The sequence below is a fragment of the Coturnix japonica genome, chromosome Z (genome assembly GCF_001577835.2).
Source record: "Coturnix japonica isolate 7356 chromosome Z, Coturnix japonica 2.1, whole genome shotgun sequence".
NCBI classification, from domain to species: Eukaryota; Metazoa; Chordata; class Aves; order Galliformes; family Phasianidae; genus Coturnix; species Coturnix japonica.
The window spans coordinates 311,348-337,390 of NC_029547.1; the positions used below are offsets into that span (position 1 = coordinate 311,348).

Sequence of the window (26,043 nt, forward strand, 5' to 3'; positions counted from 1 at the left end):
TATCTATCCCCCCTATGTCCCCTATCTCCCCTACCTCCCCCTACCCCCCGCCTATCCCCCCTATCTCCCCTATCTCCCACCAAACCTCCCCTATCTCCCCTATCCCATCTCCCCTACCTCCCCTATCCCCCCTATCTCCCCTATCCCACTTATCCCCCCTAACCCCCTTATCCTCCCTATCCCCATCTCCCCATCTCTCCTATCCCCCCTGTCTCCCCTATCTCCTCTATCCCCCCTATCTCCCCTATGTCCCCTATCCCACCTACCTCCCCTATCCCATCTCCCCTAACCTCCCCCTATCCCCCTATCTCCCCTATCCCATCTCTTCTACTTGTGGGGCCTCCTATCTCCCCTATCTCCTGTATCTCCCCTATCCCACCTACCTTCCCTATCTCCCCTATCCCATCTCCCCTATCTCCTATATCTCCCCCATCTCCCCTATCCGCCCTATCTCCCCTATCCCCACTGATAGCACGCGGCCTGTGGGCGTGTCTCACCTTGTGGGCGTGGTTTATTAGTAGCCGTGTGTTCCCTCCCGTGTCTCTCCTCGTCTCTCTGTCGCAGAGCGCCGGAAGCGCGGTGCGGCCACTTCCGTTGGTCGGCCATGGCGGGGGAGGTGATCGGTCGGACGGCGGCTGTGGCGCTGGGTGAGGGGGGGGCGGCTGGGCCGGGCGGGGATGGGCGCCGGGCTGGGGATGGGCGCCGGGTTGGGGATGGGCGCCGGGTTGGGGATGGGCGCCGGGCTGGGGATGGGCGCCGGGCTGGGGATGGGTGCCGGGCTGGGGATGGGTGCCGGGCTGGGGATGGGCGCTGTGTTGCCGGCCGCCTGGGGCCGGGGCTGCGGCCTCGGTGCTCCCCGGGGCTTTAGGCCTCGGTGCTCCCCGGGGCTTTAGGCCTCGGTGCTCCCCGGGGCTTTAGGCCTCGGTCCCGTGCAGGCCGGCCCCGAGCGATGTGGTGTCACGGCGGCGCTGTGCGCGGCCTGGTGCTGCCGGCGGTATTTGTATTGAATTCGGCTCTTGAAGGGAAACCCGGCCCAGCTGCGCCGTGTGCGGTGATTGAACACGACATGGTGCCCTGTGCGGCGCTGCCGGTGGCGGTGTCATGGCAGCTCAGGGTTTTAAGCCCTGCACGCGGTGTAATTGTGCTGTTCTTACTTATAAGTAAGAACAAAATGTAAAAGAGTTGAGCAAATAATCGTGTCTGTCCGATTCTGGACTTATAGCGCGGATTTTGGCAGCTCACGAGGAACAAAGAACGAAGCATATGTCTGTGGGTGATTGTGCACGTTCACCTGTCTGTCCCTATATATACACACACAGGTACATCTATAGCTGTATGTATAAATGTAGGTGTTTGTTATGGGTCTGTGTGCTCTGATCCCTGCAAATCGAAACCAAACCACACTGCAGCAGTCGGCACGTGGGCAGGGAGCAGGGCTGTGCTGCAGGGCTGCGCAGGCCTCACCCTCTGGTGTTTGCTGGCAGAAGGAAGGAAGGAGGTTTCTCCATGTCTTTGGTTGGTAGCTGTATGTCAGCCAAGTGCTGGCCTGAGCTGCCTCCTCCGCTTGTTCCTCCCTGCCTGGATGTTAGGCATAAGGAAAGCAGCTCCCTCAGTCCTGATGTGCATCCCTGGGCGTGTCTCTTGTGCTTTACCATTGCTGCTTTCTTGTTTTTCCCTTGAGTAATTGCCTGATATTTATGATGTGTTACAGAGGAGTTGTATGTTTCTGAACGAGAGGGCAACGATTCCACCGGTGATGGGACGCAGAAGAAACCATTCAAAACTGTCTTAAAGGTAAGCGTAACAAATGTGTTCTTTTATGTGAGCTTCATGAGCTTTTGCAGCTCTGACCAAAAGGGCCAGAGCTGGGTTGTCTGCTCAGTCTCTAACAGAATTACTTCAGTTCACCTGCAGCACCACTGATTTTTTATTTATTTCTTACCCCTCACATTTTTAGGCCTTGATGACAGCAGGAAAGGAACCATTTCCTACTATTTATGTGGATTCACAGAAGGAAAATGAGGTACTGTAACATTTGAGCTTCCTAATGTAAATTGTTTTCAAGCTTCTTTGTGTGAAGGGCCACAATTGTAACCTTCTGTCTTATGTTCTGTGCTTGGATTGATTTAGAGATGGGCCATTATTTCAAAGTCACAGATGAAAAATGTCAAAAAACTGTGGCACAGGGAACAAATGAAGAATGAGGCAAAGGAGAAGAAAGAGGTAAGTTGTGAGCGGTGCCGAGTTGGAAGAAGCATGCTGCCTTTCATTTATGAAAACACTAGGTGTCATTAACATTGTTCTTCCCATCCCATAAACATTTAGCTTGTTCTGCACCTCAGTCATTGCTAAACGTATGTTATTTACAGCTTGTCCATGTTTAGATGGTGTAAGCAAATGGGTGAAACTAAGTGAGTTTTAGGTTATCACCATCTACTGTGTTTAGGCTTTCTGGGAAAAATGAGAAATGTTGCTGTGCAATGTTTGTCATTCTAGCCTTGAATTAGGGGCAGGCCTATGCACCAGCATTTTATGACATCAGTATTTGTAAGTGTATGTTACAGTCCCTACTTACAAAGCCTGGTCACAGTTATTTCATACTTTCTTTTTCATCTCAACAAGGCAGAAGATCTCTTGAGAAGAGAGAAGAACCTGGAGGAAGCCAAGAAAGTTATTATCAAGAATGATCCTAGTCTTCCAGAGCCAAAATGTGTGAGTAAGGTTTGGGGTTCTTGATACATGGCCCTGTTTCAGCATGCTTGCACAAAGGTTGTTCTCTGTACTGGAAGTAATTATGTAGAAAACTCCACCTAAATGGTGAGTTGTGTTCCTCAGTTTGATTGTTTCCATTCCTTGCTTTACAGGTAAAGATTGGTGCTCTGGAGGCTTACAGAGGCCAGAGAGTGAAGATTTTTGGCTGGATTCACAGATTACGTAGGCAAGGTAAGCTGCAAGCTCTTGTAAGATGCTGAACCTTTGTAGAGAGGTGGAACAAATTCAGTAGCCATCAGTACTCACACTGAATAAAACAATGCTTACTCTTAAGTTTTCAGACCATCGCTTATGTGACCTTGTTGGTCACACCAGTTAGTTCAGTGTTGACAGATTCTGCACATGAGGATGGAGACATTTATTAGTCAAAGATTTTTGAGATACTGGATTTTGAGCTCTGTCTTAAAACATTTCTTAAAAGACTTGTTTTTCAATCTGATCCTACAGACTGAGGAGCTAACTGGCACTTGCTCAGTGGGATTAACAAAAGAGTTTTCTTCAAAGCTTTAAAACGCTTTTAAAAGAATAGCAAGAAAAATTTGTTTTCAGAATGACTGATGTCTTTGTTTGCAAGGAGGCATTTGCTGAGGAGTGACAGACTTGTGCAAAATTTTCTAATACAAATCCTATTTATTTTTTTTTCCTTTTTTTAACCAGGAAAGAATTTGATGTTCATTGTTTTGAGAGATGGCACAGGCTTTCTTCAGTGTGTCCTTTCAGATGCATTGGTAAGTTCAATCACAGAATCACAGAATGGCCTGGGTTGGAAGGGACCTTAAGGATCATGAAGCTCCAACCTCCCCATTTAATACCAGCCCAGGCTGCCCAGGGCCCCATCCAACCCGGCCTTGAACACCTCCAGGGATGGACGGGGCATCCACAGCCTCTCTGGGCAGCTGTTCCAGCACCTCACCACTGTCACAGTAAAGAACTTCCCCCTGACATCCAACCTAAATCTTCCTTCCTCCAATTTAAAACCATTTCCCCTTGTCCTGCTGTTATCTACCCTTGCAGAGTTGGCTCCCCTCCTGTTTATGATTGAATTCTGTTAATAAATAATAGAAATGTTTGTACCTCATATGTCTTTTATTGGTACTATAGCAAGTTCCTCTAAACCTACTGATTAATTTATATTATTGTTAAGTGATGTCTCCTGGCACAAGGGGGTTTTTTGGACAGTGACGTTAGCTTGTCTGTGACTTCAGTAGATCTTATGGAAAAACTGGAAATTAGGAATTACTTTAACTGTGTCTCTTTCTTTCTCTCCATAGTGTCAGTGCTACAATGGGCTCCTTCTCTCTACAGAGAGCAGTGTTGCAGTGTATGGTACACTGAACCTTGTTCCTGAAGGCAAGCAGGTAGGGAAGCTGGATGGGGCTCCTGTTCTGGTTCTTCTGCCTTAACAGTTTCTCATTTTTTCTGATGTGAGAAAAATCAAAGGTGGAAACACTGAATGATTGTAGGAGAAATTTGGCTTAGGAATTTGGCTTAGTAGCTTGCCAAAGCTACTGCTGTGTTTGCCTGTCAGAATTTAGTTCAATCTCCTTTCCTTCATGGCTTTTGCAACTGTGATGTCTGAAATTAAATACAGGCAAAAAAGGATCAAATACACTTTTAACAGTTTTCAAGCATTTGGCAATTTTTGGTTACTTGTTTCTTGTTACTGCTTGTGGTGTTACATACACTGAAAGCATTTTAGTTTTGTGTCTCGTCACAGCGGCTTAGTGCTTTTAGTGCAGAGACCCACCAGACTTTACAAATGTCCATTGATTTTAGTGCTTGGAATGGGAAAAGATGCCATTTTGTCAGGAGAGGTCTGCTCCCACACGGGGGAGCTGCTGAGAACAGCGCTGAGCCCTGGCCCTCAGGTCTGCTGGATGCCAGCAAACAGCACAGGGGAAAGTGGCCAGCTCTTTTCATGTTGTGGTGAAGTGCTGACTTCTGAAAGCCATCTGGGCCAGTGCAAAAAATGCAGTTCTGAAAGTTTTGTTTCTCTTTCAAATTGTCAGGCTCCGGGAGGCCATGAGCTGAACTGTGACTACTGGGAGCTTATTGGTCTGGCCCCAGCAGGTGGGGCTGACAATCTCCTCAATGAGGATTCAGAGGTTGATGTGCAACTTAACAACAGGCATATGATGATTCGAGGCGAGAATATGTCTAAAATCTTCAAGGTGCGCTCCATGGTGGTGCAGGCCTTCAGGGACCATTTCTTTGCCAATGGATATTATGAAGTAAGTATATTTGCCCTTCTTGGCAAGTGACTGCTTTAAGCTCCTTACTTTAAGGCAATCTCTTTTCTGGAAAACCTTTATGGACTTCCGTGTTAACCTGAAATGGGGAGAAAAAAGTTGTTTCACAGGGAGCCGTGATGTGATTGCTCTCATAGACATTGATCTCAGAGGTTTACGGATACTTGTGAGGCATAGTAATGTTACAGCATGATTCACAAACAGCCTGAATACCTCTTTCTTGGCTGCTGAAGGGTATTGGAATGAAGTGCTTGTGTTCATACATACCAGACTTCTGTAGATGGTATTATGGAAGGGTGTGCCTTATGTAGCTGCTGTAATGCACTGTCATCATTGTCCTTAATTCTTGCTCTTATACAGGTCACACCACCAACATTAGTCCAGACGCAGGTGGAAGGAGGTTCAACCCTATTCAAGCTGGATTATTTTGGTGAAGAGGCATACTTAACACAGTCATCTCAGCTCTACCTGGAGACCTGCATTCCAGCACTAGGAGATGTTTTCTGTATTGCTCAGTCATACAGAGCTGAGCAGTCCAGGACACGCAGACACTTGGCTGAGTATGGAGAGAGTTATATTTCTTTGTTACTTATGCATAAGTGAATAAGTTGGGGAGTAGCAGGTGGCTGGATGACAGAATGCACAGTGAGAAGACAGCCCAGTGCAAATGTGTAACAGCTGAGCAAAAGTATATTTGGGATAACTCCTGCTATCCATGAACGTCCAGCTGGTCATTGATATTCAGTGTTTAAGGATTTGGTCAAAGCAGAGCTGATGCATTTGTAGGAAACTTTGCCTTTTTAGAAATCGCAGTTCCTACTGTTGAGGTTTTTTTTTGTTTGATTTCCTTCACAGAATAGAAGTGGGAGAGCTGAAAAGGGGGACTAAAGTGGTTTTTGTTTATTGTCTTCCATGATGCTTTTTCATAACTAAAAGTCTGTTGCATATGTATGGTTATGTAACATCATGACTTGATGTTTCAGATACACTCATATTGAAGCTGAATGCCCTTTTATAAGTTTTGAAGACTTGCTGAACCGTTTGGAGAGCTTAGTTTGTGATGTAGTTGACAGAGTGTTGGCATCACCTGCATCAGGCTTACTGCGTGACCTCAACCCGGTAAGCGAGCAGTGGTGTGGGAGCCATGAGCAGGCACAGTCTGGTCCTTACCCTTCCTGGTCACTGTGTTCACCTGGGAGAGACAAGGCATGACAGCGGGCTCTGCTTACATAAGAGGAGTTTGAAATAACATCAAAGACTGAAAATGCTGCAAGTCTGGCTATGGCTCTTGCAGGAGCTGGGGACTGAGGGAGAAGAATTTACATGGCTAATACAGTCCAGGAACCAGCAGTGTGCAGGCATTTAATGTGTACGGTACCAGTGGAATAAAAACCTCTGTCCTAGAGCTCATAATAATGATCAGCTGGTACTCACAGGTCGCACACAGGCAAGCAGTGAATGTGCTGTTCTACTTTTATCCTGGAAGATGAAGCTATGCAAAGCTGTTTTCATTTGTTAGAGAGCCTTTGTCTCCTGCTGCCTTTGCAAGGAAAGTTGGCAGTCTCTTAAAGCCATCTTATCTCTTGTCACCAGCTTTCCTCTCAGAGCACATACACTCTCATCCCTGACATTTTGACCCATTTTCCTGATAAACACTGGGAGGTTCCATTTTAAATTTGATCACAGATGAGCAGAAGGTATGAAGAATAACCCACCCTATGGACTTCTCACAAGAGAAAATTCTGTACCAGTTTGAGGCACAGGGAAGTGAAGGTGCTTTTTTTTGTGGCCCTAGTTTTGGAAGCCCTGCAAACTGCTCTGTTTTCAACATCAGTGTGTGTGTGATGAATTCATACAGAAAGAAAAAAGCTTTGAAAATGCTTCCTGCCCTCCCTCTCCTGCTGACTTTTTCAGCATCTGTTCTTTGAGTGGCACTGAACTTGGACAATGTTTTTATTTCATGTTAGCTTTTCAGTACTTCCAAGCTTTTAAGTAATGATTTTTTGATACATGAGTATTGTGTATGCTCTAACTGAGGAAGTGGACTTGCTGATCAACTGGTAAGATAAATCTTAGAATGCTAATCTATGTGTTGGGATCTCTACTGTTGTTTACAGAACTTCAAGCCCCCAAAGCGTCCTTTCCGACGAATGAACTATTCTGAAGCAATTGAGTGGCTAAGGGAACATGATGTGAAGAAGGATGATGGTACTTACTATGAGTTTGGGGAAGTAAGTCTTTCTGAGGCTCTTCAGAAATTGAAAACAAAATACCTCAGCTGTACACTGAGGGTGTATGAATCCCTTGGAGAGCAGTGTTTGGACTGTGGTGCCATTGGGTTTATTGTTGCTGTGTGAATCTGTTGTGTTTTGCTTGGAATGAAGTTCCTATCCTGTTTATAATGAGTCTTGCTGTAAATCATCAAGAGGCCTGGATTTTATCTGGACTGTTTTGTTGCATTGCAGTTGCACTGGGGAATGTAAATTTGGAGGGGGAGTTAGGGTTCCATGTAATGCCTTTGGAACCTAGAATCAAAATGTGAGTTTTCTTTCCAAAGCCTGTGGATGTGGAATTGGCCACAGCACTGGATGGGGTACCCCAGTCAGGCTGAGGTTCTTAAGGCCCATGGATAAAAGGAAGGAAAGAAATTAAGCTGTTCAGCGTTTGTTAGTTGTGCCCATTTTTCTGTGTGGATTATTGGGTAGACTTGAGTGTTACTGAATTGATTTACAGATTTTTCTTTTAGGTCTGTATGTTTTTAGCTATATATACACGCACAGTATCTTGAAGTGTTACTAAGATACTGGATAAAAATACGTACACCAGGATGAATGCTTCAATGTATGTGGTCTCGAAGTGTCTTTTTCCACTTCCTCCCTGATACATTGTGGTTCTTGAGGTTTCAGAGTGTTTTTTGTTTAAAATATTAATAGAGCCTTTTTTAACCTTAGGATATTCCTGAAGCTCCTGAGAGGTTCATGACAGACACCATCAATGAGCCGATCTTGCTGTGCCGATTTCCTGCAGAGATCAAGTCCTTCTACATGCAGCGCTGTCACGATGATTCCCGGCTTACCGAGTCTGTAAGTTCATGTTTTACATACATAGTGTTACCTTCTAAATAGAGTGGGGATATCTGCTTGAATGAGTACTACAGGAAAACATTGGTGAGTTCATACTGGAATTTGTTCTGAGCATCTCCTGGCGTGACTTTGTTGGTGCTACAGACATAAATGAAGCAACACTGAAGTGCTTAAGAAGTTGCCAGGAGATCACCATGAGCTTCCTTTTCATTGCCATCTGGTTGGTGACTCGTTAGAGGTTGTATTGTGTGAAAACCAGCTGTCTGGCAGCCAGGAGGAGTGGTGGCTGTTAGGAGAGCTGCTGCTTTTGTGGCTCAGCGGTTCAGTGGCACCAAGAGTATAAAAGATTAAATCAGGGAACACAGTGAGTTGATTCCTGCCATCAGTAAATTGAGTCTGGAAAGAATTGCCTTTCTTTCTCCTGGAGACTTAGAATTACATAGTGAAATGTGTTGTCTTCTAAGTTGGAGCTGTCTTTCCTGTGTGTTCTAAAGTTGTAACAGCGTGATCTCGTTGTATGTTGTAGGTTGATGTGTTGATGCCCAATGTTGGTGAAATTGTTGGAGGCTCTATGCGTATTTGGGACAGTGAGGAGCTGCTGGAGGGCTACAAGCGAGAAGGGATTGATCCCACGCCATATTACTGGTACACTGATCAGGTACGTGAAACAGGTTCACTGTGCTGCTTGTCATTTCCTTAAACCACTTCTAAGACAATCCAACCTAAATTGGAAAGATTTTTTTCTGTGGCCAAAACCAGGTAGTCTCTTAAGCTGTGTCAAAATGCAATGGATAGTAATTTGCATTCTGTTAAAATTGCTTTATTTTACTGAAGTGGCTGCTGCTCATGCCAGGTTGCCTTCATTGAACTGTTCTTTGCAGGTACATTGCTTGTATAGTGTATTCCATACTGTGCTGCCTTTCTGAAGCCCTTGTGTTTGCATGAAGGCACCACTGATGTTTTCAGACTCAAATAGCTCTACCTTATGTAAGCAGAGGAGAAAAAGATGAGGTTGGAAAAATGTTATTACGACTTCCTACTTCCATTTTCCTCTTTTAGTCATTACTTTGCCCCAGGAAATTCAGGAACTGAACACAGACAGGTATCTTGCCTGAGAAGAACACTGCCTGTATTCCTCCTCATTGCTGGAGAAGGTGGTGCTGGAAGGGTTTTTGCTTCCATGTTGTTTTTTTTTTCCTTCGTTGGTATCACTGCAATTGTGGCATAAATAACAAGCGCAAATGTTTAATCCCTATGATTTTTATTGCACAGAGAAAATATGGTACATGTCCTCATGGCGGATATGGTTTGGGATTGGAGCGGTTCCTGACCTGGATTCTGGATAGGCACCACATCCGAGATGTCTGCCTGTACCCTCGCTTTGTCCAGCGCTGCAAACCTTAGCCATCCTGGTGGTAAACTAAGAAATCCAGGAACTGATGCTTGGGAATGAATGATACGCTCTGCTTCACCTGTCTGAGGACAAGACTTTTGGCACCCTGTTGTTCATACATTCACTAAATTGGCATGTGAAAAGTAAAATTAAAAAAGTTCTTTTTTTTTTTTTGAAGTAAAATGCTACTAATTAACTGGAAATAGGCCTATGAGGGGGAAAAAACAAAGTTAGGTGCATTTGTCAACATACAAACAAATCCTGGTAAGCTGGCATTTAAAAAAACAAGATACGCTTCTGCTTTTAGTATCTGTGACGTATTTCTACAAGAATGCACAGGGCATCTAATTGTCCTCAGACTTGGTTTTTCTCTTTTTGTTTCTTATTGGAGAAACTGGGGATTCAAGCTTTTCAGATTCCTAAATCCTGACCTCTGAGTGATTTGAAGAAGCATTTAAATAGGTCAATGAAGTGTAAAAAGAAAAAAAGGAAAAAAAAAATAAGGGGATAATTAAGTGGTGTATTTGTTTTATTCTCTCTTACTGCTCTTAATGGAAGTTCTGTTTGACATTGTTCAGTTGCAAGGTACTCTGTACTGAGCACTGAATTCCGCTGCAAGAAGCTTCTGTTTTTCCCAGATTATTTATTGGTTAGAAATGATAAGGCTCGCTGTGAGGTGTGCTACCCGACCCCTGCTGATCCCTGCGGGAGGAGTGCTGCGCTGGGACCACACGCACCCAACGTGGGCTGAGTTACAGGAGGAGAGGACGTGTTCTTGGAGATCTGTCCATGCAGTGCCTTTGAAATTAAGGTTATTTCATCCATCAAACAGTAAAAACTGGTGGCTTTGAAATGTAATTGGATTTCAGCATCGTGCACTGCTCCTGTCCTCTCCTGATCAGCTGTAATTCAAGCACTGCTTTCCCACTTGATGCTAAAGGATGTTTTCATGGTAGAACAGTTCTGTGTTTCCTTGCTAGCTCAGTTTACTCTTGTGCTACTGCATCTTAGCTGATTCTGCAGTAACCAAGCTACCAAATAGAATTAATTACGTATTTAATGTGTTGAGTCACCTGTATGCTTTTTAGCCATAAATAAAGTGAGTCCTTTTACCAGAGAGAAAAACCAGTAGGTGCATCATCAGCTGACTGCACCAAGACTTGATCTGGGTTTGCCATTCATGTTGAGCTACGCGATACCCATATTTTTGTAATAAAAGGCTTTTTTCTTCATCTTGCATGCTATTATATAATCCGGTTTAAATCAGCAACCAATAAACTATGGCAGCTCAAGTTGGTGTGCAGGAGAGCAGTTCTTGATCTGTGACGTCTGCTTCTTTCCCTTTGCTTGGCCTTTACAGCGTACCTGCTTAATGTGTTCTCCCCCCACACAGACAATATCCCCATTAGGAAGAACAGAATTAAACCTTCAAAATACGGAACCATAGAATGTTTTTGAGTTGTACAGGGCTCTAAAGGTCACCTAGTCCCATCCCCTGCAGTGCACAGGGACACCACAGCTCCATCAGGTTGTTCACAACCCCATCCAGCCTGGCCTTAAAAGTCTCCATGGACGGGGCATCCACCACATCCCTCAGCAACCTGTGCCAGCGCCTCACTGTAAGACTTTCCTTGTATCTAATCTATATGACCCCACTCCAAGCTTGAAGCCACTTCCCCTTGTTCTGTCACCACAGACCCCGCTAATGAGTCCGTCCCCCTCTTTCCTGCAGCTCCCCTTTAGATACTGGCAGGCTGCTCTCCCTGGAGCCTTCTCCATGCTGCACAGCCCCAGCTCTCAGCCTGTCCTCATAGGAGAGCTGTTCCATCCCTGCGATCATTGCTGTGTCCCTCCTGTATAAACTATAGGAAGAAGGGGACAGTGAACAAGCTTGATTGCAACAGGACAGGCCCAGGTATGGGAGAGAGCACAGGATTCAGCAGAATCCCATTAAAGGATCCTGCAGGAGGGTCGGGCAGCAGTTCTGGTTCCCCTTGGAGCACAGCCCTGGGGACACGGCAGCGCCTCGGAGCAAGTCCTGCCCCAGTTAATGCTGGCTCATTGTTCCTGGCTCGTCATCCAGGTGTCATTCAGGTCTCGGTTGGTTTCATATTGATGACAACATTGGGTGTTTCTAGCAGCTCTCCAGGCTGCCAGCTTCCAGGCTCTCCTGCAGGAAGTCTTTGTTTTTAAACTCGTAATCGGGGCTGATTTAATCATGTTTGCACTTCTGTTGTCATTCAGGCTGGTGGCACACCCAGCTCCTTCCCATCTGACTTCATTTTTTGGTAACACAAGCCCTCGTGTTGTTTGTACTCGTGGGTAACATCAATCACACAGCGGCTTCACCCGGGCTCCAAGTCCCACCAGGTTCACATCCCTCGCAGCACTGTGGCCATTACTGAGAGCACACCGGGTGCTGGGAATGCAATAGCGCTTAATGTAGTATTACCAGGATGAGTAAGCAATGCAATCAGCGCTGTTCCACCCTCATCCCGGCTCCCATTTCCCGTCGAGGTGCTCCCGCACAGTGTGATGCTGCCATGGAGGAACCAGCCCGGCCCCCCCGCCCTGGTGCTGTGTCAGCTCGGAGCTCAGCGCGCCGTCCCTGTGTTCACATTGCGGCCCTACGATCAGCCGGGGCTCTGCGACAGAACCAGCTCCGTGTTCCGGGCCTGCAGCTCCGGGGGATCCCGGTCCGTCCCGGGGCCGGTGATGCGGGACTGGGCTCGCACCGCGCACCCATCCCTGTGCCCGGCCGGCACAGCGGAGCCCGGGGCGGCTCCGGGGGCGGCCCCCGCTGCGGGCGTGCGCCGTGCCCGCGGGTGGGCGGGCGGGGCTGGGCGGAGCGGAGCGGGCGGCAGCGGCCGGCGGGGCCGAGTGAGGGAATGCACGCGGCCAACATGGCTGCGGCCGGACGGGCCGCCAGACCCCGTGAGTGCGGGGCGGGGGGAGCGGGGGGAGCGGGAGGGAGCGCGGCCGAGCCATCCCCGATGCGGTACGGAACGGAGCGGGGCCGGGAGGCGGCGGGGCGGCGCGTTACACAACGAGGAGCCTTTGCGTAACGGCGGCAGCCGCGGCCACGGGCCGCTGCGATACGAGCCCCGAGAGCACCGCGATGTGACCGGGCCGGGTCCGCGGGAGGATCCGACGGGCGGAGCGGGGCCACGCGGGTCCGGAGCGGCGTGTGAGCGCGGCCGCATCGCCGCCCCGTGCCCTGAGCGGGGCTTTGTGCTTTGTCATCCCTGCGAGGAACTGCACGCGCTGCCCCGGGCGGACAGAGCGGATCCAGGTTGCGGGGTCGGAACGGAACGTTCACACGGGGCGGAACGTCGGACCCGCACAGCGCGGACAGCGCCGCACTGCGGGGCCGGGCACGGAGCCGGGCAGCGCTGAGAGCCGGGCGGTGCGGGACATGGAGCGGGACACGGAGCGGGACACGGAGCGGGACACGGAGCGGGACACGGAGCGGGACACGGAGCCGGGCGGTGCGGGACACGGAGCGGGACACGGAGCGGGACACGGAGCGGGACACGGAGCGGGACACGGAGCGGGACATGGAGCGGGACACGGAGCGGGGCCGTCGGGGCTGTCAGCGCTCAGCGCTGCGGGGGATCACGGGGGGCAGCTCAGGGGTCAGCTCAGCTCGGGGGCAGCTCAGGGTCATCCCGGTCCGGGGCGCCGTTCCCGCTGCACGGAGCCGTTCCGAACACGCGCTGTGCGCACCGCGACCCCCGGGTAACACAAGGCGCCGTGAGCCGCGCTGTCAATGAGGGGCACAGCCCGAGTTGGGCTCCCACGTGCGGGCAGCTGCTCTGTCCCGCTGCTCCGGGCCTCCCGTGCTGCCTTCCCCGCATCCCCGTGTCCTGACCCAGCACCTGCACTGTGCCGTGAGCGCTGAGCTCCTGATGCCGTTGTCTCTTTGCAGTGGTGGCGGGCAGCACGCAGCTGAGGGTCCCGCTGCGCTGGAGGGGGCAGGTGGCTGCGGCAGCGCCCAGCACAAAGCCACAGGCAGAGCCAGAAACACGGTGAGTCTGCGGTGGGTGGGCACAGCCACCACCCTGTGCCATAGCGGGGTGAGCGGCACAGCCTGCGTGCTGCAGCGGGTTGTGTCACACTGACGGGCAGGGTGACTGTTCTGCAGGTAAAATAAAGAACTACACGTCACTGGGATCTGAAATCTCTCTTCCTTCCATAGGAAACCTAAAACGGGGATCTTGATGTTGAACATGGGAGGTCCAGAAAGGCTGGATGATGTACATGACTTCTTACTGCGCCTCTTCCTGGACCGCGACCTCATGACGCTTCCAGCACAAAAGTAAGGAATGCTGTGAACCTCTATTGCAGTCAGTGCTCAGTGCCTGGCTCTGACGTTAAACTGGAGTTCGATTTGTGTTCACATTCATTAGGGCTGCTCAGTTTTGGTGCAGGAAACGATGTTGTAATTCTCAGGGAAGAAAGTGTGCCAAGATCAATGGCTTTAGGCTGCAAGTTGTGGTTTGCTGTCACCGAGTAGGTTTGGAAGGGTGATGGGATAGAACACTAAACGTGCAGTGTTGTTTTGTGTATAAGCTGGAGACATTGCCCGCTCTAGCAGATGTGTCTGGGGAAGGGTCTGGGGGGATGCTATGGGTTCTGACATTAACCTGGATACCTTCTGAATGCTGCAGTAAATTGGCACCGTTCATCGCTAAGCGCCGCACACCACGAATCCAGGAGCAGTACAGCAGGATTGGAGGCGGGTCGCCCATCAAGAAGTGGACGGCAGTGCAGGGAGAAGGCATGGTGAAACTGCTGGACAGCATGTCTCCTCAGACCGGTACTTGTACACCCCTCTCTGCTTTCTGACAGCTGCTTTGGCCTGATGTGTTCTAGTTCGTGAAGCAACTTTTGGTTCTCAGCTTTAATTGTGAGTGCAAAGCGTTCTCAGTCCTGCTAGGAAATCGCAGTGCAGACATTCTTATTCTCAGTATACACAAAAACACGAGGTCCACCGGCATGGAGGTGTAATTTTGTGCTCTAGTCACTACTTCAACTGCCAGTGGATGGCTTTGGTTTCAGAGAGCAGCCTGTTGTCAGTATGGGTCCATCCCACTGCAATGCATGTGCCAGATGTGCAGCTGCCTTCTCCAGCTGGATCCAGTGTGTGCTGTGGTTCAGCTGCCACCTCTCTGCCCAGAGTAACAAGTTTCAAAGCTGCCCTGGTTATAGCCACCCATGGGTACCTCTAACACATTTCATCTTGCCAATTGGAGTGACATTCTCACTCATAAGGGAGGTGGAGGTTTGTGGCCACTGGAAAAAGCAGAATAACCTCGTGTAACTAAAGCTGTAATGAATTTTCTTACTATTTATGAAGACACACTGTGAGAATGATGGTCATTTGGGACAGCAAATGTATCAACCACTGACTAAAACTGTCTGCCCATCCTGGCTGTTGATGTTGTGTCAGCCTGAGCTGAAGGGACAGGGAGCTGCACGGGTGGGGGTCAGGAGTCCAAAGCCATTCTGCGAAGGTGTGGGTCTGTCTTGTGTTCCTCTGAAATGTCTCTCTGAAGTCGTGGGCTGCTTCGGTGCTCTCGAAATTCGAATCTGTAACTGCTAATAATGGCTGGGACACCCAACAGCAGTTAGGCCCCATTTCAGGAGGAGGAAGAAGAAAAGATAAGGTTTTGTGGTTGAGAGCTGAAGGGCTTGGCAGCAGGATAGTGGAGAGCCCCACCTGAGGAGCAGGAGATAAGGCCTAATGGCTTGATATGGATAGAAGCAGATAGTAGCCAGCAATTCTGGCTGCCCCCACCAGATCAGGCTGCCTAGGGCCCCTCCAGCCTGGCCTTGGGCACCTCCAGGGTTGGAGCATGCACAGCTTCTCTGGGCAGTGGTGTTCAGTTGCTCTCCCCTAAAACTCCCATAAAATTGGGAGTCGTTTTTAACTCATTTGTGGTGGAGTTTGTACAAGTTTAGCTAAATTTCAGCAGTTGTGTTGCAGGACAAGCTCAGTGGCTGTACTCTGTATTGTGTCTGACCTCTTGTGGGACAGACAGACAGAGTTAATCACTGCTGCTTTGACAAGCCAGAGAGGCAGAGCCATAATGGTTGGGCTGCCTGAAATGAGCCAATGATCTGGGGATCACCCCTGTTCATGAAGGCCTTTGCAGCATGCATTTTGTTGAAGCAGCAAACAGGCTTTGAGAGCAGAAGGAATTAACGAGATCACTAAGCTACCCACTGTGCTCCTCACCAATGTGTCAGCTGCAGATAATACTTCTCATCCTGCCACTCCAATAGGAGCACTGAACGTCTGTATTGGAAAAACTGCTGGAGGATGAGGAGACAAAGAGGAGAGCTCTTCATTCTCTTCAGCTCAGCAGCCGTACAGCATTGCTGCTGCAGGCTGCCGTCTGCTTGCAGTTCCCAAAGTGTTTGTAAGCGTGATGCTGGTGTGTCAGGGAGTCACCCGCTGTGACTGGCCACGTACATTCCCAGATTCTCAGCTGCTTAGTGGAGCCTTCCTTCTTCATGTTTGGATAGGAGAGGACTAGAAGTAGGAGACTGGGGTTGGTTTGTTTGTTCATTTTAATTGTGTCTGGAGGGTGAAAAGCAATACTCTTGAGAGGCCAGGACAGAATTCCCCTATTCATTCAGCATGCAGCATGTCACTGATGCCTCCATTCAGACTGGGTTTGGTTTGTTTTTCCCCTCAGGTGCCATTCTCTCACTTACTTCCAACTGTATTCCCTGCTAGTGCAGTCAAAGCCTGGAGCCAGGCGTGCCCCCTTCTGTGGCATGGAGGGCAGCAGTGTTGGAGCAGCTGCAGCCCCTGGGGGGTCAGGCTTACAACAGGTTCTGGAGATAAAGCTCACAACGTTTATCTGCTGTTCTCAGTGTACCGCTCCCACTTTTGTTTGGTGATGGTTTTTGCACAGTCATGCCTGACTCTCTGCAGCCCTTTGGAAATTCATTCAAAGACTTCAGTTTTTGCCCAGTTGTAGCTGCAGTTTTAAATACGGAACGTGCCAGCCATTCCTTTTAGCATTTTGGGTTGTGATACCAACACTGTGCTGCTTCGGAGCAGCTTGAGCCAGGTGTGCATCCAAGCTGAGCTGTGTGTGTTAGTGCTGTGTCAGGGCACTGCTTACAGCCCTGAGCCCTGTTAATGAGTAACTTGTGGCTTGTGACTGTGTGACCTGAAACTCACAGCAAAAAGCTAGTGCTCTGCATGCTGTTGTTGCCTTGATCTGGCCTTCTGGTGGGGCTGGAGCTTGCAGTAAATTGTGTCCTTGCAGCTGGTGAAGAGCTCAAGCTAGACAGGATCGGTAAAGTTTCCTTCTATACATATAAATCAGTTTACTGACTCATGGGATACGTTTGACATGTTACACTTTGGCAATGGGACTAAGATCAAGTAATAAATAAACAGCCTCACCAATGTCATCTGGGAACAATATAATTTTAAAACGAAGCTTTATTGTTACAGGCAGCAGCCTGAAAATAAGCAGGAGTTGTTCTGCTCTGAGTGAACAGGGCTGGGTAGGCTCAGTGGTCTGTAGGAATAAATCATACAAATATGATGACAGGAAAATCCATGTCTGTTTGTCTAGTGCCAGTATCAAATAGGCCAACGTCTTGCGATGGTAATTAGACTTCAAGAAGATGCATTTTGCCTTTTTCACACTTTTCAGTTTTAAGGGTTCCTGTCATTTCTTTCAAGCTGTGTTTTAGCTGAGGTTCCCTTGTCAGCAGAAGGGAAGCTCCCAAGATGAGGGAGCCACGATGCTCCTCAGACAGGCAGCTCTTTGCTGAAGGAGCTGCCTTGTGATCCTAATTCTGACTCTAACAACAAATTGAACGTGTGTACATGTGTGTAACCCTGCCCTTCGCCACCTGTGATCCAGGACAGAACTCAGCAACATGAGAGTATTGCAACAAGTTCCCACATTGATCATCATTTTTTCCCAACATCTCCTTTCTTGTGTTAAGCTCCTAGTATCATTGCTCTGGTTTGTCAGAGCTTTGATTTTAATAATGCTTAGGTAAGCTCAAGGTTACCCTGCAGGTGACCTGAAGGCGGCTCGGGACTTGCTGCTTCTCCCAGCTGGGAGCTCTCTTGCCTCCTGCAAAGAGCTGGGGCTGGCTAAACCTGCTTTCTGAATCCTGCCTAAACCTACAGAGTGCAGAACAAGCACAGGACGTCTGCTTCCTTCAGAAACCTGCTGCAGGTTCCTTCAGAGCTAGTGAGCTGGAAACTATGAAAAAGAGACTTTGGGTTTGTTCTAGAAGCCTCTGTCTTTCTTTCACTTAAAACAAAACAAACAAAGAAAAAGCCCCGAAGCTGACAGCCTAAAGATTAGAGTTGGAAAATGGTAAAACCTGAAATGTCTTTGGAGAGGACAGGATTGCCTCAAAAATGAAGTGTTTAAAGGCACCAATATCTCTGTGAAAAACAAACCAGAAGTGGAAGAAGCTGTGCCCCTGCTGGGCACCCTGATCTCAGTCTGAGGCAGCCCCTGCCCTGTGGGCTGGCAGGCAGAGCAGGCTCACCAGCGTGGCAGCCGATGCAGCTGCATCAAGTGGCAGTTCTACATCATCGTTTTAATTCTGCTTTTTAATAGGGTTAACTAGAGGCAAGGTAATAGAGTTCTGTCTCATTTTTTTTTGCATTTACGTATGTCTGCCTGTTTCTGTACACCGTACTTGTTAGCTAGCAGTTATTTACTGGGAGTTACTGGCAGATGCTTTTCCTGCAGTTTCTCTTCCTGTTTTGTCTGGCAGCACCACACAAGTACTACATTGGCTTCCGATACGTGCACCCTCTGACAGAGGAAGCGATTGAGGAGATGGAGGATGACGGCATCGAGAGGGCCATCGCCTTCACGCAGTACCCGCAGTACAGCTGCTCCACCACAGGTGAGAGCTTGTGCGAGACCTCCATAGACTTCAAGGTCTTCTGTGTTTAATGTCATTCTGAATTTCATGTAGGAACTTCTTAGCTCAAGGTAGCCTTATGTTTGTTGTAGGATAATATAAACTGAAGCCCAGGAGCACCTCTGAGTAAGCTTTCTCCATGGAAACTCCAGCAGTTCTTTGGTTAAGGAATGCTTTAGCAAGTCAGTCTTGGCTATAAGATGTTCATTCCACTCTGATGCTCTCAGATGTGATTTAAAACATGAATAGCATGTTAAAATATAGCAGTGCTTTCCTACAAGGCTGTTATCTGACAGTTTGCTGATTCTGTGGACAAACTTCTGTTCCTAATTCTCTGTATTTCAGGAAGCAGCTTAAATGCTATTTATCGCTACTACAATAAAAAGGGGAAGAAGCCAAAGATGAAGTGGAGCATCATTGACCGATGGCCCACACACCCCCTGCTCATACAGGTACGGATCTGTGCACTGCTAGATGGATATTTCATGCAAGGTGTTTTGCTGTGACAACTTGAGAAAGTGACCTGAAGTATTGGTGTTATCACAGCACAGTTGGCAGGAAGGGACCTCTAGAGGCCATCAGCCCGAATGCCTGCTTAGCCCATAGCTAACACAGACACAGATCCGTCTGTTTGTCAGATGCTCCTGGGAATGAGGACATCTGTAAGGCAGCCTGTTGTGTGGAAGCTGCTGTCTTGTTTGTGAGCACGTGTTACCTTTTAGTGATTCCTGATCCAGGCCTTTGCCTTTTTGTCTCCTGACCAGTGCTTTGCTGATCACATACAGAAGGAACTGGACCTGTTTCCACCTGACAAAAGGAAAGACGTCGTCATCCTTTTCTCAGCCCACTCGCTCCCCATGTCTGTGAGTTACATCAGGCTGCTCTGTGACTATTAGGCCAGAATCTGAGAACCATAGAATCAGTAAGGTCGGAAAAGCTCTAAGATCTAGTCGAACTGCTGCCCTGTCTCCACCATGCCCACTAACCGTGACCTCAAATATCACATCCATACGTTTCTTGCTGTCTGAATTGAGTTGGGGGGTGTGTGCAGTGAAACCACCCTTGCAGAAGTGCCAGGCAGTTCCTTTGTCAGGGCAGGGGGGGTTATGGGGACACTGGTAGCCATGTCCTGGTGTCCCTGCCCGTGTCCTTATTAGCAACCCACACACTCAGTGAGGACAGGGTTGACATAAACGCATTCCTTGGAAGTAAAAGCTCTGGTGTTGATGTGTTGAAGGTGGTGAACCGTGGTGATCCTTATCCACAAGAAGTGGGAGCTACTGTCCAGAGAGTCATGGAGAAGCTGAACCACTCCAACCCCTACCGACTTGTCTGGCAGTCCAAGGTGGGTGCTGGGGGCAGCAGTGCTGCCAGCTGTGCAACTCACACCTCTCCACTTCCAGGTGTTATTTCTGCGAGGACAATCACAGCCCTGCATTCCAAATCAGTTTTTCCAAGTACTCTTGATCCATTGTTTCTTGCCTCTTTGTTACACTGCATTATCTGATGTAGATCTTTGATATGTCCGATTTCATAACACAGTTTGATGGTTTTGTTTTTATTTTTTTCCTCTGTTGGAATGAAAAATTGAGCACTCGTTGGGTTGTTTTTGTTACTTTTAGATGATTTTGGAGCAATTTTTCAGATATTGTCCCCGTGAAATAAACATTCTTAATAATGGTGGCACATAATCCAAACAAGCTTAATAATTCTCAGTGAACACTTATTATTACTGCTGCAAATCAGAAGGAACTGAAGTTTTACCACAGTCCTTTACTACAAGTAATTGTATGTCTCATGGGCGTTGCACTCCCAGTGCCAGCGTTGTTTTGTTCTTTAAGCTGCATCTTGCAGCACATCAGCACCAAATACTTCACTGAACTAATTCAGTGGATTTGGTGCATCCTGAGTGTTCACATCTTCCAAAGCCAGGGAAGCAAGTGCAGGAGAGTTCTCATGGAAGACCAACCCAGGCTCTCTTCTGGGGGGGTTCAAATGGAAGGTCAGTGGGATGGTCTGTCTTCCTAAAAACCTCACAGATAAAGTGAGGGAGTCAAAAGAAAAGCAGAGAAATAGCGATAATTGACTCATTAAAAATCTGAGTTGTTCTGCTAAAGAAAAATGTGGGGGCTTTTCTAGGAGTGATTTATTGAGGTTTTTTCCCCTCTTATTCTTCACAGGTTGGGCCAATGCCTTGGCTCGGTCCACAAACAGATGAGACAATTAAAGGACTGTGCCAAAGAGGGAAGAAGAACATGTTGTTGGTCCCCATAGCATTTACAAGTGACCACATTGAAACACTGTATGAACTGGATATTGAGTATGCCCAAGTTTTAGCAAACGAGGTAAATGGTTGACAGTTACTGTAACAGTTTGGATAGTGGTACTCCCGACCTGTTTTTCCTCTTTCAAAATTTTCTCTTCTGCTTTTGCTCTTTGCAATATGATTTGGGGGATATTTTATTTTATTTTATTTTATTTTATTTTATTTTATTTTATTTTATTTTTTTCTATAAATTGAAAATGAGTCTGAACTCAAAGGAATTTTTCTAGCAGCACGAAACAGATGAGAATTTGTCTTTCTGGGTTTTACTCTAAACTTGCTAAAAAAGAATCAGCAGATTTTTTCAGCAAATTGAAATTGTTCATCTGAGTTATTGTATTCAAAATATAGTGGTATTTCATTTTATTGTTTTGGAGCAGCTTCTGGGTAAAGAAGAAAGGATTTTAGAGGCTCACATAGTGAAGGACCTACCAGAATTAACTTCTCTCTCCTTGTTTTTCCTTCAGTGTGGTGTTGAAAACATCAGAAGAGCGGAGTCCCTTAATGGAAACCCACTGTTCTCTAAGGTATCTTTTTCAATGCAGTAGTTACTAAAGCTTGCAGTTGTGTATTTCCTGCCACATTGTGGATTTCTTCTTGTAGGTTTTGAGTTTAAGCACAAGAAATAGAAATCCCCAGACTTAATCTGTGTATCACAAAGTGCTTTGATTTGCCACATGCTTTTAAAAAATACAGTTCCGGAAGTTTTGCTTTGACAAAGAACAGTTTTGCCTTCTGTAGTAGTTCTCTTTTAGTGGAATATTTATTGTAGGCTACCATGTCAGCACAGTTTTAAAACAGGATTTTCACCTGAAACAATCTGGGGATGGTTCAGGGGCATTAAAAAATAACCAAGACTGACAGATGTGACAGGCAGCCTCACCAGTCTGGGTGACACACGTTCCAGCGTTTCCTGGTTTTGTGCATGGAGGTTTGCTCACCGCTGTGTTTTTAATTAACTCTCTTTCAGGCCCTGGCAGACTTGGTCTGCTCACACATCCAGTCCAATGAAATCTGCTCCAAGCAGCTGACGCTCTGCTGCCCGCTCTGCGTGAATCCTGTCTGCAGGGAGACCAAAGCCTTCTTCAGCAACCAGCAGCTGTGATGGGCAGACTGTCCTGTGCAGGAACTGTCCTGGTGAAGCAGTGCTTGGCCAAGCTCTCCTGTGCTACATCCTTATTCTGGTAGTCCCAGCAATGGTAACCTCATAGAGCAATGAGGAGAATTTTATTTAGTTGTTTTTTTTAGTTTTTTTTTTCTTATGTATCCTTTATTTTAAGAAGTGTTTGTAGCAAGTGGTTTTATCCTGGGAGATGTAGAAAGGTCTCATCTCATCTGATTCTGATTGGACTTAGCATGAGTATGCACTGAAAAACTTTAAAAAAAAACAAAACAAAAAAAAACCCAACAGGGCTTTTATACAGGTTGGCTTATATTTCCTATGCAGGGATTTACTTGTATGCAATTTTGTCATGAGTGCATTAATTTCAGTTTTCCAGATCAAGCGTACGATTGTTTTTGTTTATACTTAAGGCATAGCATTATTAGTGTAGCCACCAGTTGCTTCTTCTGACTTCAGCTGGGTTGGAAGATCAAGTGACCTCTAATGCTTTTTAAATAACTTGTCTGTTTTTTTTAGAACATAAAGATAAGGTTTGGTTTTGTTTTCTCCTGCTAGAAACTTCCCGTGAAAGCTTAGAACTCATAAGGTTTGTTTACATTTTCTAGAAAAGAAAACCACTCATCACCTGCAGGAAAACCCCTGCATCTGCAAAGCATAAAGAAATCATTCTGGTTGCTGATGCTGCAGAATGTGCACAGCGCGTGCTTCAAATCCAGCACACACTGAAACATCTTGGTTCATCTTCTAAGCAAAATGGCTTTTTTATCATTATTACAAAGGGCTTTCTCTGGTTAAGTAAGTGTAGGAAGTTGGGCTTGTTCTCCAGCAGGTTTATAGATCTGCTCTGTGCATTCTGCTGTGTCACAGCCCTGTGGTTTTTGTGGATGCTAAGGAATTACATAGGTACAATTGATCTAGCTTAATTGATGATGCTATTTAAAAGTGAGATGATAAATCAAGAGTCATTTACATTGCAGATGTCCAAGCATGCAGTGAGAGGAGAGCAGGCTGCCCCTCACACTGACAGCTGTGTTCTTAGCATACCTCTGTCAGGAGCTGAATTCCATCTGTTCAATTTCTGGCACCAGTGGTGAGCCTGCAGCTGCACTCGTAGCTCACCTGTGCTTATTGCTCATTGGGCAGGAGTCTGGGTGCACCGGAGCTCCTGCATCCACTCCTAAGCAGCAGCAGTTCCATGGGGTGAGAAAGCTTTTAGGGCTTAATCAGCACTGACATGCCAGTCCTGTGGCAATGCAGGGTGTTCTGTAGAGTGGTGATAGCAGCTCACTGTGAGGTTTGGGAAGCAGGTAGCTTGCTGCTCTTGCAGTAATTTTTGCTTATGTAACCGAGGCAGGAGCAGTTTGAATCCCTGATCTTTCAAGGATGGGATTGTTTAAAAAGCTAATAGACCCGTGTTGGTATAACAGGGACTTATCTTGTTCTGTTTTATGCTAGAAGAGTTAACTAGGGGATATTAAAAAAGTAAATGGCCACTGTGTTGGCCAGCCAGCAGCCTGGGCATTGCCATGGAGCAACACAAATCTTGCCCCATGAGCATCCACGGCCTCATATGCCTCAAGGGTTGACTGAAACCCCTCCACTGCCAGCTTGCAGCTCCCAGCGTGGCTCTGGTGAGACAGGCTTAGTCCTCAGCACCAGAGCCTGCTGTGTTGCTGCTGTAGCACAGAAATCTTCCTCTGCCTGCAGTATGTGTGCCTCCTCTTGGGGCAGGAGAAGCAGGGACAGGCCTGCAGGTGCCCGGGTGGCAGCATGCTCTGCCCAGGGCTGTGGCTTCCAGAACCTTGCTGTGCTTTCAGTGCTCTCTGATTAGCAGAAGTGTGTTGTTTTCAAATAGCATGAGAGTCTGTAGGGCAGTTTTTCCCTGTCAGCGGACACAAGTAGAGAGCAGGCTCTTGAGTAGGACCAGTGGCATGGCAGCTGGGTGCTGTCAGCCAAAGCTGTCTCTCTCCTTGTTTGCCTTCATACTTTTCAGCTCTCTTGGCACAAAGGGCACCTGAATGCCTGCAATGCTGCTGGGAGGTTGGCTCCCTCCTGCCTTCTGCTCAGCCCCTGGGCTCTGCTTGGTGTCCCAGCAGGAAGAGGGAGCAGGAAGCTGATCCCTGCCCAGGTGCAGTCTGCAGGGTCATTGCATCATGTAGGGCTGAAACTTCCATGGAAAGACTTCAAATAAATGCCAAAAGAATGATGAAGTCAGCAGCGAGTGTGGACAGTGAACTCTGGCCTTATGTCTCTTGTTGGAGGAATCATAGAATTACCAAGGTTGGAAAAGACCCACAGGATCACCCAGCCCAGCCATAAGACTCCTCTCAATCCCCACTTCCCTGTGTGATGCTTGTGGGTGGGTGGCAGAGGGTTTAGTCAACCCTTTCTGCTCATGCCCCTTTCCTACCACCTGATGGCTGCGGCCACCTCTGTAGCTGGGAACCGAAGGTTAACTTTACATGATCGTGGCAGTGCAATAAATACAGATTGGCTTTTTATTTCCATACTGGAGAGAGTACTGAAAATACTAGCTGGCACTAATTATGAGGCATTACATAAAAGGTATTTAAAATGCACTTTTTAGTGAGCTAACCGCAAGCGAGATAATTACTAAGCGTCTTTAGCCATTGTTGCTATCAGACCATAATGCAGAAATCACTTAATTTTCCAGCTTTTAGCAGATGGATCACGTCACATACAGCCGGTGGGTTGTTTCATTTTCCTGAATAGTTCGTTGTGATATCACCCTGTCCTGTTATTTAGCGCACGTTATTTCATCGTAGAGCAGCACCAAGGGCCTGTCAAAAAGCTTTCTGAGCAAGCTCTGCTCCTATTTTTTCATAGGAATTAGTTTCTTCCCCTTGCACTTAGAAATAAATCTGAAAAATGAAACCGAAGAGACTGACAACAGTGGGAATTTATCTGCCATTGAGATCTCCTGGTCCTGGGCTTCATCTGGGGGCATTTCCCACTGTGTCTTTCAGCAGTGGAATGCACTTGACCTTCCTTTGGATGCTTCCAAGCTGGCTGTCCATGTCCGAGCCGCTGCCCCAGGTCCTGTTTGTGGTCAGGGGATGTTTTGGGGCATTTTCCCCTCCATTCTTGTGCCTTCCTGCCATCCACACTCTGCGGTGCTTTGTAGCTGCTGCATTTCACAGAATCACAGAATTATCAAGGTTGGAAAAGACCTAGAAGATCATCTAGTCCAACCATTTGGGAGGCTGTACTCTGAGCTGTGCTGCTGCGCATTCCGTTTCCCCCCTCTGACAGATTTTCAGCATTTGGTGCTATTAACTCAGGACCCGTTCTTGTCAGATCCTGAGCACTTGGCTCTGATTGAATTGTCAGCGCTGGGGGAGACCGCCATCCTCTGGCAGTAATCTAGCTTGACTTTTCATTATCAATTATATTCCTTGTGCAGAACTTCTGCGAGTGTTTGTCATTTCCATCTGCCTTGGCAACGCGCAGCAGGGTGGGAGTGTGGGTGACGTTTTACCCCTTCAGGGTTCCATGAAATCTGGCTGCATTTTAGCAAACAGGACAGCTTCCAGGAGCAGTGCTGTAACACTGAACAGCGCGGGGATAATTGCAGTGAGCTGGGGTCAGAGGGGTTTTCTTTGGAATATTTTGGAGCTCATCTTGTGTTCCTCTTCTGCCACACCGAGAGAGAGATGGGAATCAGCACAGGGTTTGAGGTGCAGAGGAGAAAGGTGTTTTCTTTGGTTGTTTCATGCCAGATGTGCACAAATACTTGCATTTAGTCTACCATGTTTATTTCGGATTCAACGAGGACTTCCATGTAATGTAACGATTTGTATAACCTTGCTGTGTGTCATGTACCGTAACAATGGAATTTCAATTAAAGACTTTTGGAGGAAAATGGCTGAGCTGTGTATCTCAATGAGAGCTCTTTTGGTGCCTTATTGGTGTGTGAAGCTTCACGTTGGTTCCAAAGCCCACCTGCAAATCTTTGATCTATTCAGTTATCTGTTAATGGTCTCCAGGCATCTTATTTCTTATGTTAAAAATTAAGTGCTTGATTGATTATTTTTTAGGACAGTGATGAGAGTAGTTGTATCCTTAAGCAGATCCATTAGTGAGCTCTCATTACTGGATGTGATGGGTGGGAGGGAGAGAAGCAGATGCCAAAGAGTGGCTGGGGCAATCAGCTG

At 47.4% G+C, this 26,043-nt stretch overlaps 2 protein-coding genes and 1 long non-coding RNA gene across 3 annotated transcripts in view; 2 read left to right on the plus strand and 1 right to left on the minus strand.

Moving 5' to 3' along the window:
* Nucleotides 1-593, minus strand: part of LOC116652484 — a 7,420-nt gene extending 6,827 nt beyond the window's left edge. The window contains exon 1 of the long non-coding RNA XR_004305562.1: nucleotides 498-593. This is a non-coding gene — a long non-coding RNA (uncharacterized LOC116652484). The remainder of the gene's footprint in view (nucleotides 1-497) is intronic.
* Nucleotides 539-10,789, plus strand: NARS1 (asparaginyl-tRNA synthetase 1). Its single transcript, XM_015848211.2, has 15 exons — nucleotides 539-647; nucleotides 1,712-1,794; nucleotides 1,958-2,023; nucleotides 2,131-2,223; nucleotides 2,623-2,712; nucleotides 2,865-2,943; nucleotides 3,430-3,500; nucleotides 4,044-4,130; nucleotides 4,782-5,003; nucleotides 5,382-5,581; nucleotides 6,005-6,140; nucleotides 7,139-7,252; nucleotides 7,973-8,104; nucleotides 8,631-8,762; nucleotides 9,377-10,789. The coding sequence occupies exons 1-15, from the start codon at nucleotides 605-607 to the stop codon at nucleotides 9,506-9,508; spliced, it is 1,680 nt and encodes a 559-aa protein (XP_015703697.1). The 5' UTR covers nucleotides 539-604; the 3' UTR covers nucleotides 9,509-10,789.
* Nucleotides 10,790-12,329: 1,540 nt separating this feature from the next.
* On the plus strand, nucleotides 12,330-25,755 carry FECH (ferrochelatase). The gene is made up of 11 exons (XM_015848209.1): nucleotides 12,330-12,431; nucleotides 13,426-13,525; nucleotides 13,696-13,815; nucleotides 14,168-14,316; nucleotides 18,270-18,404; nucleotides 18,768-18,874; nucleotides 19,187-19,285; nucleotides 19,660-19,767; nucleotides 20,603-20,767; nucleotides 21,213-21,272; nucleotides 21,716-25,755. Exons 1-11 carry the CDS (start codon nucleotides 12,386-12,388, stop codon nucleotides 21,848-21,850), a joined length of 1,224 nt encoding a protein of 407 aa, XP_015703695.1. The 5' UTR covers nucleotides 12,330-12,385; the 3' UTR covers nucleotides 21,851-25,755.
* The last annotated feature ends 288 nt before the right edge of the window (nucleotides 25,756-26,043 follow it).